At 36.7% G+C, this 13,991-nt stretch overlaps 1 protein-coding gene across 1 annotated transcript; it reads right to left on the bottom strand.

Moving 5' to 3' along the window:
- Positions 1–3,631: 3,631 nt before the first annotated feature.
- Positions 3,632–5,256, bottom strand: LOC121242015 (probable aspartic proteinase GIP2). The gene has a single exon (XM_041139901.1). The coding sequence runs from the start codon at positions 5,135–5,137 to the stop codon at positions 3,839–3,841; it is 1,299 nt and encodes a 432-aa protein (XP_040995835.1). The 5' UTR covers positions 5,138–5,256; the 3' UTR covers positions 3,632–3,838.
- Between the last annotated feature and the right edge of the window lie 8,735 nt (positions 5,257–13,991).

Below are 13,991 nucleotides of genomic sequence, written 5' to 3'. Positions count from 1 at the left end.
TGCACACTTTAGACTCCCCCTTAGTATGAAAACCATGAGGAATTGTCATATAAACTTCCTCAACTAAATTCCCATGTAAGAAAGCATTATTCACATCAAGTTGGACCAAAACCCAATTCTGAACAGCAGTTATGGCAAGAAGTGTGCGAATAGTAACCATTTTTGCCACAGGGGAAAAGGTTTCAGAATAATCTAATCATTCACGTTGGGTATACCCCTTAGCAACCAATCGAGCTTTGTAAAGCTCAATAGAACCATCAGCTCTATATTTGATTTTATAAATCCATTTACATCCAATGGGTTTTTGTCCAATAGGCAAGGAGGTAACAGTCCAAGTATTATTATTCTCTAAGGCTAGAATCTCGGTAGCTATAGCATCTCTCCAATGAGAGTGCTTGACTGCCTGATAATAAAACTCAGGCTCTATATCAGCAGTAATAGCTAAAGCAAAGGATTTATGTTTAGGGGAAAGTCTATGATAAGAAAGAAAATGATTGAGATCATATGGAATACCTGCTGGTATAGAAACAGAACCTATGGATTTTGATGTAGAGTTTGTAGTAAGAGAGTTGCAATAGTAATGCTGCAAATAACCAGGAGCTCCTCTATCTCTAGATGATTTATGAATTGGAAGGGAAACAGTTTCAAATTGTAGTACAGGGGTTGTTTCAGATTCTATTTTAAGAACTGTTTCAGATTCTATAAATGAATCTGAAACTGAATGAATTGGTGTGGATGAAGAGGATTGTGGTTCAGAATCTGTATGGCTTGGAAAGGTAATGGGAGAATCGGTGTTTGGTGAAAAAAAATTCTCAACAGGAAGTGAAGATACAATTGAAGGCATATTATAATGTTCAAAAGTTGATGGTTGACCTAGGACAATATTAAAATGCTCTAAAGTTGAAGGAAGAACAAAAGGAAAAGGAGATTTAAAAGGAAAGACATGCTCATGAATGTTGTCTTGACACAAAGGTATTATTTGTAGTAAGATCTAACAATTTATAATCTTTAATACCAAAAGGATAACCAAGAAGTATACACTGTCGTGCTCTTGGATCAAACTTAGATCTTGATCTAAGTAGAGAAGATGCAAAACAGAGACATCCAAAGGTTCTAAGATGATCATAAGTGGGAGGTGATTGAAAAAGTAGTTCACATGGTGATTTATTTCCCATCAAAGGTGTAGGCAATCTCTTTATAAGATGAGTGGTTGTAAAAATGACATCACCCTAGAAATGAATAGGTAAATTTGACTGAAACATTAAGGCCCGAGCAGTGTTTAAAAGATGTTGATGTTTACGGTCAACAACATAATTCTGTTGAGGAGTTTCAACACAACTGAAATGATGGATAACACCTTTAGATTGAAAGAAAGATGTTAAAGAAAATTCAGTACCATGATCAGTACGAATTTTCTTAATTTTTTTATGGAATTGTGTTTTAACAAGTTTAAAAAATTAAGGAATAAGAGAAGAAACTTCAAACTTGCATTGTAAAAGGTAAATCCATGTTGCCCGTGTACAATCATCAACAATTGTTAAAAACAATTTATGACCTTCAACAGTAGGGGTAGAAAAAGGTCTCCATACATCACAATGAACCAAATCAAAAGGAAATGCAGATATATGAGAATTATGAGGAAATGACAATTTGTTTTGTTTGGCCAGAGGACAAACAAGTCATGGAGAGTCAGTATCTAAAATATCAGGCATGAGTTTATGTAAAAATTTCATCCTAGAAACAGAAGGATGACCTAATCTATTATGCCAAAGTTCAAACAAAGCATGTTTTGATGATTTAGAACAAACAAACAACTGTTTAGCTAAATTGGATGCTATTACAGGTAAAGAATGAGGTTGAAGTAAATCACTAGGAGAAGAGCCTAATTGTTGCAGAAAGTAGAGCCCTCCCTTGTGCCTACCCACTCCAATCAGCTTCCATTGATTCAGGTCCTGTATAAAGACAAAATCAGGAAAAAAAAAAAAAAAAAAAAAAAAAAAGACAAACAGCAAGTTAGAGTCAAGGTTAACTTGCTAACAGAAATTAATTTGAAAGAAAATTCTGGAATGCAAAGAACATCTCTAAGTATCAAATCTTTAGAAATGTGAATAGTGCCAATATGTGAAACAGATACACTTTGGCCATTTGGAAGCTTGACAGTAGTGTTAATGACTGGTATGAAGGACGAAAAAAATGATGTTGATGGAACCATATAATCTGTGGCTCCCGAATCAAGGATCGAAGAAGATAAACCAAGATTAGTAGGTAAAACACAATTTGAAGAGAAAATAGATGGAATAGGAGAAAAAGCTATACCAGCAAATAAAACAGAAGAAATTGCATTAGCAGTGTGTGGTGGATTGACAGAAGTAACAGGATCAGACGGCTGAAGCATAGCCAGTAACTACTGATGTTGAGACTCAGCGAAAGAAAATGGAGATGCAGCCAAAGAGGTGTTGTTAGAGACAACTTGATTGACCATGGACTGCGGCCGTGGCTTGAATTTGTATCCAAGAGGAAAACCATGAAGCTTGAAGCACTTCTCAATAACATGACCAGCAAGGCCACAATGCTTACACACAGGACGCTCTTTCTTGAACACAGGCTTCGCAGATCGATTAGTATCATACTTAACAGTAAAAGCATGATTGTCATGTGAAGATACAGGAGATATAGAAATCGTATGTTGCTGTTCCTCTTGTAAAACAAGGCTGAAAACCTTGTTAAGAGGAGGTAGAGGATCCATTAAAAGGATCTGAGCCCTAACAGATGTATAGGACTCATTCAATCCAACAAGAAATTGAAGTATGCGCTCTTGTTGAACATAAGAATTAAGTGTGTGAACAGCTCCACAAGAACAAACCGGAAGAGGTTTGTAATTGATTAATTCATTCCAAAGGCCTTTCAGCTTAGTAAAATATGCACTAACAGTCAACTGACCTTGAGAAAGTCGAAATCGACTTTTGTAATTGGAAAATATGGGGGCCATTCTTATGAGAGAATCGCTCCTTGAGATCATTCCAGATCTCATGTGCCGTATTAATATAGAGAATACTAGCAGAAATCTCATATGAAACAAAGTTGAGAATCCACGATATTACCATATTATTACAGCGTCGCCAAGAAGGAAGCGTCGTATTGGCAGGATCTGAAGGTTTGATAATGGATCCGTCGACAAACCCTAACTTGTTCTTCGCAGAGAGCGCCATGTGCATCGATCGACACCATGAGTGATAGTTATCACCATTTAAGGATTGCGTAACAAGAACGGTACCAGGGCTGTCTCCTAGATGAAGGAAGAAAGGATTGGATGTTTCTTCTATGGATAGTTTTAGAGCCATGAGAAAGAGGAAGACGAAAGGGGAAAAATCGCGAAAAAGGCGTGCAGAAGAAGACTTCTAGAAATCTGATACCATATTAAATGTAAAACACATGTAAAGAATACTTCTGTGTATATTCCGAATTAATGAATATTGTAAAATGATACAAGGTATTTATACTAGAAAGGGTAAAGTGAAATGAGTGTAATTACATCTAAGGACAAAATAAAACAACATATTACAATAAAACTTTATATAAGATATTATAAAATGTAACAGTCATCTATCTTACATACTCAAAAGCAATGGAATTGGAAAATCTTATCGATACAAGTTTCCTAATTTTGTAATCAATATAACTTTTCTAAGAATATAACTTAATTCAAATTGGTCCATCAAGAACAACCTAAAGCATTATATATTTTGTTTGCTCGCATTAATACAAGAAAAATTAGTGGGTTTGGAGAAGAATTCTACCAAGCCCATATTGGAAGAGATTGGAAGACAGAGAAAATCATTTACAACGACTGATCTATAGGCCTGGAGTCAAATTTGAAGACGGAATTACAAGAACCTTGCATCATCGACAGAGACTGGCTAAATCCTAACATGGAACTACCCAAATCAAACTGCAACAAAGTATCCTCCAACTGATATCCCCCCAACGCAATCGAAGTCCTTGGGTTCAAACCTCCATCCAAAAATCCCAAGCACATCACTTCATTGTTCACCCGGACCATAGAATTTCCACCCAAAATCCTCCACTTCACCATCTCACTCTGCAGCACCAAATCTATAACTGGCACTTTTGGCCCCGACTGCCCGCCCTCGATTCCCTTCGAGCTGAAGCAAAGCGTAAAAGGCGCCACAGATGCCACCCTAGTCATGTTCATGGAAGACGCAGCCTTGATATATGCTTCGATGAATGTGGCATATATTGTGCTCTCCATTGTGGTGCAGGGGACAATAGTGCTTAGTTTGGTCCCTCCAACGCCCTCTCCATCCAATGATAGCAGCGATGCATTTAGTGATAGCCTCTTGCCTTCTATGCTGATAGATTTGATGCCAACAAAGTATTCTGATAACATATTATCACCTTGGTTAGTGACAAGGGGTGTGTACGTTAGCGACCTTGAGATTTCGGGGCCAAAAATAGACCCATGATGATCAGGCCCTTGGTCGGATACCATGATGCCCTCCGATGATGATAAGCAGATGGTGAATTTCCGGTGAGTGCCTAAGGCCGAGGAGATTTGTGACGGCAGAGAAATACGAGTCCTTCCGAGTCCTAACATTCCCTGGGCACCGCTAGCTACGCCATTCAGTAAGAACGTGGGCGCACAGGAGAAGAGGAATTGCTGGAAGACGGTGGCGGTCGGGCCTGCGGCCTTTGAATCATCTCCAGATTGGATGGCTATGGTGCCTTCTACCAGTTCTCCTCGTGCGCCCAGTCGTGTGATCCTGTTTTCTGGGAAAATCTCACACTTTTGGGCACCAGAGAGGCAATTCTTACTCCCAACAACATGGGCTTTTGCGGTTAAGCACTTGATCGAGCGATTAGGGACCGGACGGCTAGAAGAAGATGCGTATCTGGAGGCACAATCTGTCCACAGGAATGGGCCGCCGAGATCAACCACAAGCTTGATGGGAACAAGAGGAGTGCCATGAAGAATTGTGGTCACGTACTGGAGGGTATTGACATCTTTAGTGATGGAGAAGCCCAGGGCGTTCGGGGAGTGAAAAGTCTGAGCTAGAGATACGAAGGTAAGGTACAAAAAGGAGGAACCAAGAAGAAGGAACTGAAACGAGGAAGCCATGGAAACGAAATCTGCAGAGTGGGCGTGAGAGAGTGGTTGATTTAAATGAATATTTGAACGGAAGCTAGTAGTGGATGTTGCGAGGGGACGCCGCGGCCGGCTAAAGATTGACTAGTTGTGGGAATGCTAAAGAGAATAAGGGTGTAGACTGTGGATAAGTGCTGACTAGATTCTATCTTCTTTTGACTCTTATAGGTGTCATGCCCACTATAAAGGCAACCAGTGTTTGTCTTCTCTCTCACTCTCTGTGTGTTGGCACGTGAGAGTGATCTGAGCGAGTGAGAAGATTTCAGGTTCTGTGGATAAGTATCAGTCGTACTATATTTTTGGTATATCAAAATACGTGATCCATTTTTTTAAGGATGAATTTTGTGTGTTTAACGTGGTAGACTGACTAGTAGCGCACAAGAGCGGCTGCGGTTTTCAGCACAGGCTGAGAGTTTGCATTTAAAATTCACGTCAATTTATCTCAATTTTTATATAATATAAAAAAAATTTAATTTTTTTAAATTTTAAAATAATTTTTTAAATTTTTATATAAAATATAATAAATAATTTAATTTTTATTTTATTATTTGTAAATTATCTAAATTCATCTCTAAATTCAAACCTCTCAAAATATTACAAAGCTACGATTCTGAAAAAGTAAATTTAATTACTTAATTATATTATGACATGATCAAGCTCTTACGACATTTTCTGTGCGAAGCAAATTTCAAGATTTTTCTTTTTTACCTTTTAAGGGTGAGCCCAAGTTTGGAGAAAGCCAAATCACGAAAGAGTAGACAGTAGACACTATCCTCCAAGTGAGGGCCAGTTGTTGCCATTTGTCAAAGGAATAGCACATTTTCCTCGATCTTCACCGTCTAATTGGCACCATAAAAACACCATCTCCACTCCAGTTCTGCAGCACCAGATCGATAATTGGAACACCATCTCCGCTCCAGTTCTCCAGTTCCTTATTTCAAATACATCATTCTAAAAATTTTGTCCTAAATTTTACTAATCTTTCAAAGAAAAAGTCTATTTGCAATCGGCTAGGGGAACCACGGGGGCACTACGTCCTATGTGGCCAGTTGTAAATAGACATTTTTCTTTACATTTTTATCTCTTGAATTTTCTTTAGTTTTTGCTCTAGTTTTTGTTTTTGATGAAGTGATTTACGGAGATCAGGATATATTATCTGAAATGGGTATAATGTGGAGACGGTGTTTGAAGAAAGCAAGCTTGGAATTGAGCCTTACTATTATGTTGAGGTGTTGCCCAGTGGAGATTCAGCTACCCATGACGACCACCTTCAGCAGATTTGGCAATCCACGACAACGACCACCGGCATAGTGTCAAGACTCCATAAAAAACCGCCCTAGGACATGGTCCTAGGTATGCATGGGCCAGCCAAGGCCATCAAAGGCCAATGTCATAGGCCCTAATGGATTCCACACCACTATCACTTGTTTATTTATTTTATTTACTTTTATTTATCAAGGGACCTATTAGGGTTTTCACTTTGTATTCTCTATAAATAGGACCTTTAGGCATTTAGTTTACATCTTTTGAACCTATGGCAAATTCTCTAAATGGGTAGACTTGTTCTTGAGATCATCTTTCGGTGCTTACCACTTGGGCTATTTGGGTGCAATTCGGGAATCCCAAGTAGATGATCATCACCTTGCAATTTGTGAATAGGTGTGATTCAACTTATATTGTTCTTGCAACTTGGTGCAATTGGTGAATCCAAGTTGTTGTTATCTTTGTTATTTTTAAGTTTATCAATAAAGAGGTTAATTTCATCTCTGTGCAATTCATGAATCTAAGTTGTTGTTATCTTTGTTATTTTCAAGTTTATTAATAAAGAGGTTAATTTCATCTATGTGCAATTCGTGAGTCATAGTTGAATTGGCTATCTTTTGTTCACTTTGTTTTTGAGTGTTTATCACTTGTTCATCGTGTTCTTCATTTGTCCTTGATGTTCATATATTTTCTTGCATATCAAAATATCCTTATAAACCATAAAAAGAGTTTTCATATTCCTTTGTTGAGTCTATTCATCATTTGTTTATACTTTTCTTTCTTGTTCATCCATCTTGTTCACCCATATTGTTCATCCATCTTGTTCATGTGTGTTCATCCATATACTTCCATTGCCCCATTCAATCCATCCATACACTATAATTCGACCACTATAGTGTTTGCCCCAGTTGTCCATATCCTATATTTACACTTCATCCATCATAGCCATTAGCTCTAACAGAAATCTACTTAGCCTCCATCTTGCCATACACAAATCTTGCCTTATTTAGTAATCCTAACCTTCCATAAAGATTTCCTAAACTCTAGAAATCCTAACCCTAGCCACCCTTCATCCAATCCATTCACCATGCTGAGATTCCTTTACCACCATCTTTCCATATTAGTCACTTACTATATCTAGCCTCCATCATCTCCATAAACCCTAGTCAAAACACTTGTCTTCCATAAACCCTAGCCATCCTTCAAGAGTCTCACTTGGTAACTTCCGTAATCTTAGGAAAGTTGACTCATCCCTAAAATCACTCAAACCACCCAATCCTTTGATCCTAGGAAATTTCATTCCATCTCTTATCCCTTAAATCTCTCCATTCATCTAATCATTCAATCAATCCCGCAAATCACTCCTTCCTAAAATCACTCTAGTCAACTAAGACCTTCTTCACTTACCAAAACCCAAATCTTATCTTTCCTTGATAGATTTCTGCCACTTAGGAATCGTCCCTCAATCATCTCTATCCTTCCAAAATGCTACCACTCCTTAAATCATCTCCTATAAGTTAGGAACTCATCTTCCATCTTCCAATTCCTCCCAAATTTGAAATACATCAATTGTCTTAGTCAAACTTTCAGTTCCTAACAACTCCCATGCATCTTACCATTTAAGATTATCCCTAGCTACCTTAGCTATATAATTCAAATCTATCTTCAATCTCCAATTCCTTAATTCTAGGAACTTTTTTATAATCACTCATCCCTTAAATCTCTCAACTCCTTCCATACACCTAGTCAACTAAAGACTCTATCTCTTGCCATATTTAAATCCTATATTCTTTATCTTATCCTAGTCCATCTCTTAATCCTAAGAATTTCCTTAGAATCACTTAATCCCTCCAATCACTCAACCAATACCTAAAATCTCTCAATTCATAGAATCTCTCAAGTCAACCAAAGACTAACAATATCTTGCCATATCCAAATCCTATCTTAACATATTAAAATCCAATTCTCTATTCCTAAATCCCTAAACTCAAGGAACAACTCTTGACTCATTCAAACTCTATCTCATCTACCATATCCAATCTCTCAAATCTCTCATTCCCTAGAATCACTCAAGTCAATCAAGACTTTCCTCCAATTTGCAAAACCGAACCTTTCCATTCTTGATCCTACATTTTAGGGATCACATTAACCATCAACATATTCGGCCAACCCTAGGCACCAAACCCTAGCCTCATTCTTCCACATCATTCTCAAACCCTAGTATCTCATCCAAAGACTCCAACCCTAGTCCATCTATTCCAATCTAGAAATCATCCTTAGCCACCACACAAAACCCTAGCTACACTTCACCCTACCAATCCTAATCATCTTTTAAGTATCCCCAACATCAAGGGCAACCTCCTAGCCATTCCACATTGCATCAAACACCCTTATCCATCTCATAGATTACCCAAACTCATCATCATTGTCATTTCATCACTAAACATCATTCCTTCATCAACCTAGGAACTCATTATTCCCATTATATATTGCCATTATTGTTCAAAGTCCAAGCAAGAGGGCTTAGGCAATTGGTCATCACAAAGAAAACCAAGGCAATGACAACCCAATTTTAGGGACTAGACCGAGGTTCCAAGGTCTAGTCTCTAACACACAGACCAATGACAACGGCACTCTCTCAAATTGATAAAGGAGATGAACTTACCTCTTGGGTGTTCATCTCCTTCTAAGTCTATCCTCCATTAATGGAGGTACTGGAGATAAACCTAGGTGTTGAACAACAAGATGAAGGAGATGAGAATAGACTTAGAAGGAGATGAACTTACCTCAACAGACGAAGGAGATAAACTTACCTCCTAGGTGTTGAACAATAAAATGAAGGAGATGATGATAGACGGACGAAGGAGATGAACTTACCTCAACAGACGGACGAAGGAGATGAACTTACCTCCTGGGTGTTGAACAACAAGATGAAAGAGAAGATGATAGACTTAGAAGGAGATGAACTTACCTCAACAAACGAAAGAGATGAACTTATCTCTTGGGTGTTGAATAAAAAGATGAAAGAGATGAATAAAGAATTTTGTATTTCCCTCCGTGTTGTTTTTGTCCTCTTTTTTTTTTTATTTAATTATTTTTTTAATAATATATCGGCTGATGTGGTCAACCAATTCCCCAACGGCTACTCGTGCTGGTGGTATATAGAAGAACTGTCTTTTAAAAAACTCATACATCTCATTCCCTATAAATTTTTTATTCTATTAAAATATTATTTCTCTATTATTTCTTTATTATTTTTTCTCTCACTTCCATTTACAATCTTAACTACTATCTCTTTTGTCTTTTTCCTAAGTTAAGCTGCTACATAAATTTAATTATTGAACACGAAGCTGATTTTTTATCCTGATACGAGAATAGTGAAAAAATTATTACAATTTTAAAAATTATTAATATTCACCTTTTCAATGAGTATTTTATTTGTGACCAATAAATAAATTATAAGAATTGCAATGAAATAAATAATAATAACGGTATTGTATTTGTAACAAATAAAAATCGCCATACAAGTACTACTAGTGTCCATTCACAAAAACACAAATTGTATGTGCTGTGAATGAAATATAACAGTATTTGTAACAAATAAAAATCGCCATACAAGTACTACTAGTGTCCATTCACAAAAACACAAATTGTATGTGCTGTGAATGAAACAATGTTATACTTACATACACTAAAAATGCCCATACACAAGTTTATTACATGTCAACATAAGATTACTCAGAATTTTCCAAAACAATTTGCCAAAACAAATAACCATAACATTGAAATCACAATAATCAAACTCGTTTCCTCCGAATTTCTCTTACACCTCTCTAAATCAATTTCTACTCGATGTCTAACGGTTTGGATGTCTATTGAGGCTTGTATCTTATGAAATTTGATTTTTAATCGGTTAATTGTCTTTTGGCCATATGCTGGTATTTCAAGATCATACCAAGAGAAAAAAAACCCACAAGCCTGCCCAGCCTACACAATTGACAAGTATTGAAATTTGTAAATAAGATGGTGCCACAATAATTCATGAAAACCAAACCATCAATAATTTGCAAAATTACCTCATAGTTTACGCGACCGAGAAATTAGCACCCCCTCATTATCCTTAGTATGAGCAGTTCGTCGAGATGCTTTAATACCACAATAGCATACTGAGTATTCCGATTGACGATAGTTTGCTGAGCGTGAGATATTGTTAGTGCTACTACTTGACTCAGGCATTGAATAGTGTTATCTTTTGTTCTGTTTCAAGCTTGTAGACTAACAGTGAGCATTTTCATTCTCAACACTCAAATTTCTCTTGTGAACCCCCCAAATATACCCAAACCATTAACTTAGTTTGTGTGACCATCACAGCCAATGGATACACAACCAAAATCATACCAAACAAGAAAAATAAAGGATGTGATTTTGCTAGCCGACTCAGGAACCAAATGGTAACATATAGGAAATTTGGCACCCTTGAATGGCTGCAACAACCGGTTACCACTACTTGTTGGCCGTTCAGGTTACCATGTCATGGAGGTATATACTAAGTTTCCCGTGTCCTCACGAGACTTTGTTATCATCACAGCCGAGGGGGTTGATCCAACAAAACATACTGAGCCACATTACTTCTCTATCACAACATAACACCAATAAATTTAATTTACAAAATCCAACAAAGAACCAAAGCAAATCCAAATAGCATGCAAAATTAGCAAAAATTATCATGCTAAATAAGAGCATTTATGCCGCATATTGAATGTGTGTTCCATGGGGCTCAGAATGGTTTTTTTTATATTTACAACATGCGTAAGTCAGGAGTCCAATCTCGAATGGCTATAAAACCTTAAACCCTGGTTGCTTTTTGTGAAAACTATCACAAAATGCAATATGGTCATTCGGGTTAGGATTACCTTGTCATATCGATTGGCCCCATTAACACCTGTGAATTAACCCCTTCTTAAATACAACTTACAACCAACATCACAGCCTTACAATAAATATGCAACCCCCCACCCCCCCTCTCCGAGAAATAATTATTGATCTATACCAAATGTTGCAAAGGATCCAACAGAGGTGGAATTCAGAATGACAAGAAAGATAAAAGTGATATAAGACATGAAAATCAGCATAAAACATGCTCTTTGGGGAATTAAATTATAAAACATGCTCACTAGACTGGCTGCCAACTTTCTTATTGGTGAAATAGCAAATTCAGTGCAAAAACAGTTTTGGCAATAGTACTACACATGCAAAAACAGCACAACAATAGTACAAACAGTGCAAAATCAGCACCCCCGATTGCAATTTATGTGCAAAAACAACACCCTTGAATACCAATCTTAGTGCAAAAATAGCACACCAACAGTGCAAAACAGCACTGTGGAATAGCACTAGACATGCAAAAATAGTTTTGTCAAAAGTACTACACATGCAAAAACAACATAGCAATAGCACAAATAGTGCAAAAACAGCACCCTCAAAACCAATTTCAGTGCAAATAGAGCACCGAAAACCCAATCGATCAGTGCACAAAAATCTCAATCTCGAAAAAAGCTAGGGTTTTGAGTTAGCAATAACAAATAAGGAAGAACAAAAAAAGTTACAAACTGATTTTTTTTTTAGTTTCTAATTAAAAATCAAACCCACTGATTAATTCACTGATGAGAGTATTTGTAAAAAGCTAGAGTTTTTTTCAAGAAAGTAAGAACATATCAATGCACCAAAAAGGCAAGATCACAGCAAAAGCAAATTCCAATCTCTGAGCACAAGCTTGTAAATTGTAAGAAAAATTTGAAAACAACACAAGTAAGAACAAATCAGTGCACCAAATAGACAAAATCACAGCAATAGCAAATCTCAATCCAACAGCACAGACTTTGAAAAAGCTAGAAGTTTTTTTCGAGCAAGCAATTCATAGATCAGTGCACCAAATAGCCCCAAATTAGTGCAGAGCAAATCCCAATCTCTAAGTACATGTATGTAAATTGCAAGAAAAATCTGAAAACAACACAAGCAAAAACAAATCAGTGCACCAAATCACTAAAATCACAGCAACAACATATCCCAATCCAACATCAGAGGCTTGTAAAAAGTTAGCTTCCCAGCCATGGAGGAAGTTGAACAGATCAGTATGTGCAAGAGAGAAGGGGGAATCCAGTCACGGAGAAAACCGAGATGAGATGAGGACTTACATTGATTTCTGATGGAGAGACTGTTGTCGATGGTGGCTACGATGTGAGAGAGGGGTGAAACGACGAGGGCGCCAACAGTTAAAGAGAAGGAGACGTGGGACCAACAACGGGGAAAGCACAAACTCAAATTTGTGATGTATAGTAGATCCCCAAATATGGAGAACCGCAGTAACATTCGAATAATTGATCCCCATTTTAGAGATTTAGCTGGAGGAGAATTTGGGATGAAAACTCTTAACTTTCTCCCAAAATATAGGAAAAAACATGCTTTACGGCACCGAATGCGAATGCTCTGACAAAGGCGAGAGGCAAGAGGCGAGAGGGATAGTTCGTGGGAAAGAGAGAACCGAAATCGTGAAGAGAGTAGAGAAAGGAGACAAAGGGCAGGTTGTTATAGTTATGGTGAGGTTTGTTTGTAACTTTGTGGGCTCGCCTACTTTTACGACTACTCATGTTTCACGTTTTTTTTTTTTTTTTGCAGTGTTCCAACTGGTAATATTGGGTATTTTTCGTTTGTTTCTTGGAAATATTACAAAAGACAAAAATGATTTTCATGTGTAATTACATTTTGAGGTAAATAAGAAATGGGTATGAAACTTGTTGCGTTGTTAGGTAAGAATGCATGTCATTTGATTGGAACTCCTCAGTAGAGCTAGCATCTTCCAATGCGGAAAAGAATGAGCTATTATATGTGTTTAGTATTATTGTACTATTGGGTTTGGAATTAAAATGTTATCCAACATTGAAGCTCATCTCCATTTGACTGAAAAGGTAGAGAGCTCAAACACACAGGACTTTAATTTGCCAATGATAATTGTCTAGGAGAGGTCCACATTTATGTCTTTTATGATAGCATTACTTAACTCAAATTATCTCACAACTATTCATAAACTATCTTATTACTATTTATAAAATTTTTATCTCATCTTATCTCATTTTTCGAATATTTTCTAATTTGTAACAGCAAACGGATAACCTAAAATAGGAATGTTTGGGTGTGGGAATTTTTTTGTAAATGTTGAAAACTTTTTAGAAAACTTTTAAGATGGGTGCTAGTGTAGTTTTATGAAGTGATCTAGTGTATTGAAAATATGTGTGGATCAAGAAAGTTTTTTAAAATATTTTTATTGGAATTTGAAAAAATGGTGGGATACATTAAAATTATGTTCGCAATAAAATATTGTTAGAAGGTTTTTTTTTCTTATATAATTTTGAAAAAAATTGCCATTTTTCCTTGTTATGGAAATAAAGTAAGATGTTTTAAAGAAAATAATACTTAGATATTCTAGTGTAAAAATGTTTGGATTGAGAGTAAATAAATCTTCTCAAATGAAGATTTATTATGAAAAATTAGAACTATTTTTTTACAA

Source organism: Juglans microcarpa x Juglans regia, chromosome 1D (genome assembly GCF_004785595.1).
Source record: "Juglans microcarpa x Juglans regia isolate MS1-56 chromosome 1D, Jm3101_v1.0, whole genome shotgun sequence".
Taxonomy (NCBI): domain Eukaryota; kingdom Viridiplantae; phylum Streptophyta; class Magnoliopsida; order Fagales; family Juglandaceae; genus Juglans; species Juglans microcarpa x Juglans regia.
The sequence above is the reverse complement of the archived record's forward strand: the minus strand, read 5'-3'. Positions and strand labels throughout refer to the sequence as shown.

Coding starts and splice junctions, on each gene's coding strand:
- LOC121242015 (XM_041139901.1), bottom strand. CDS start 5,137: ATGGCTTCCTCGTTTCAGTTCCTTCTTCTTGGTTCCTCCTTTTTGTAC.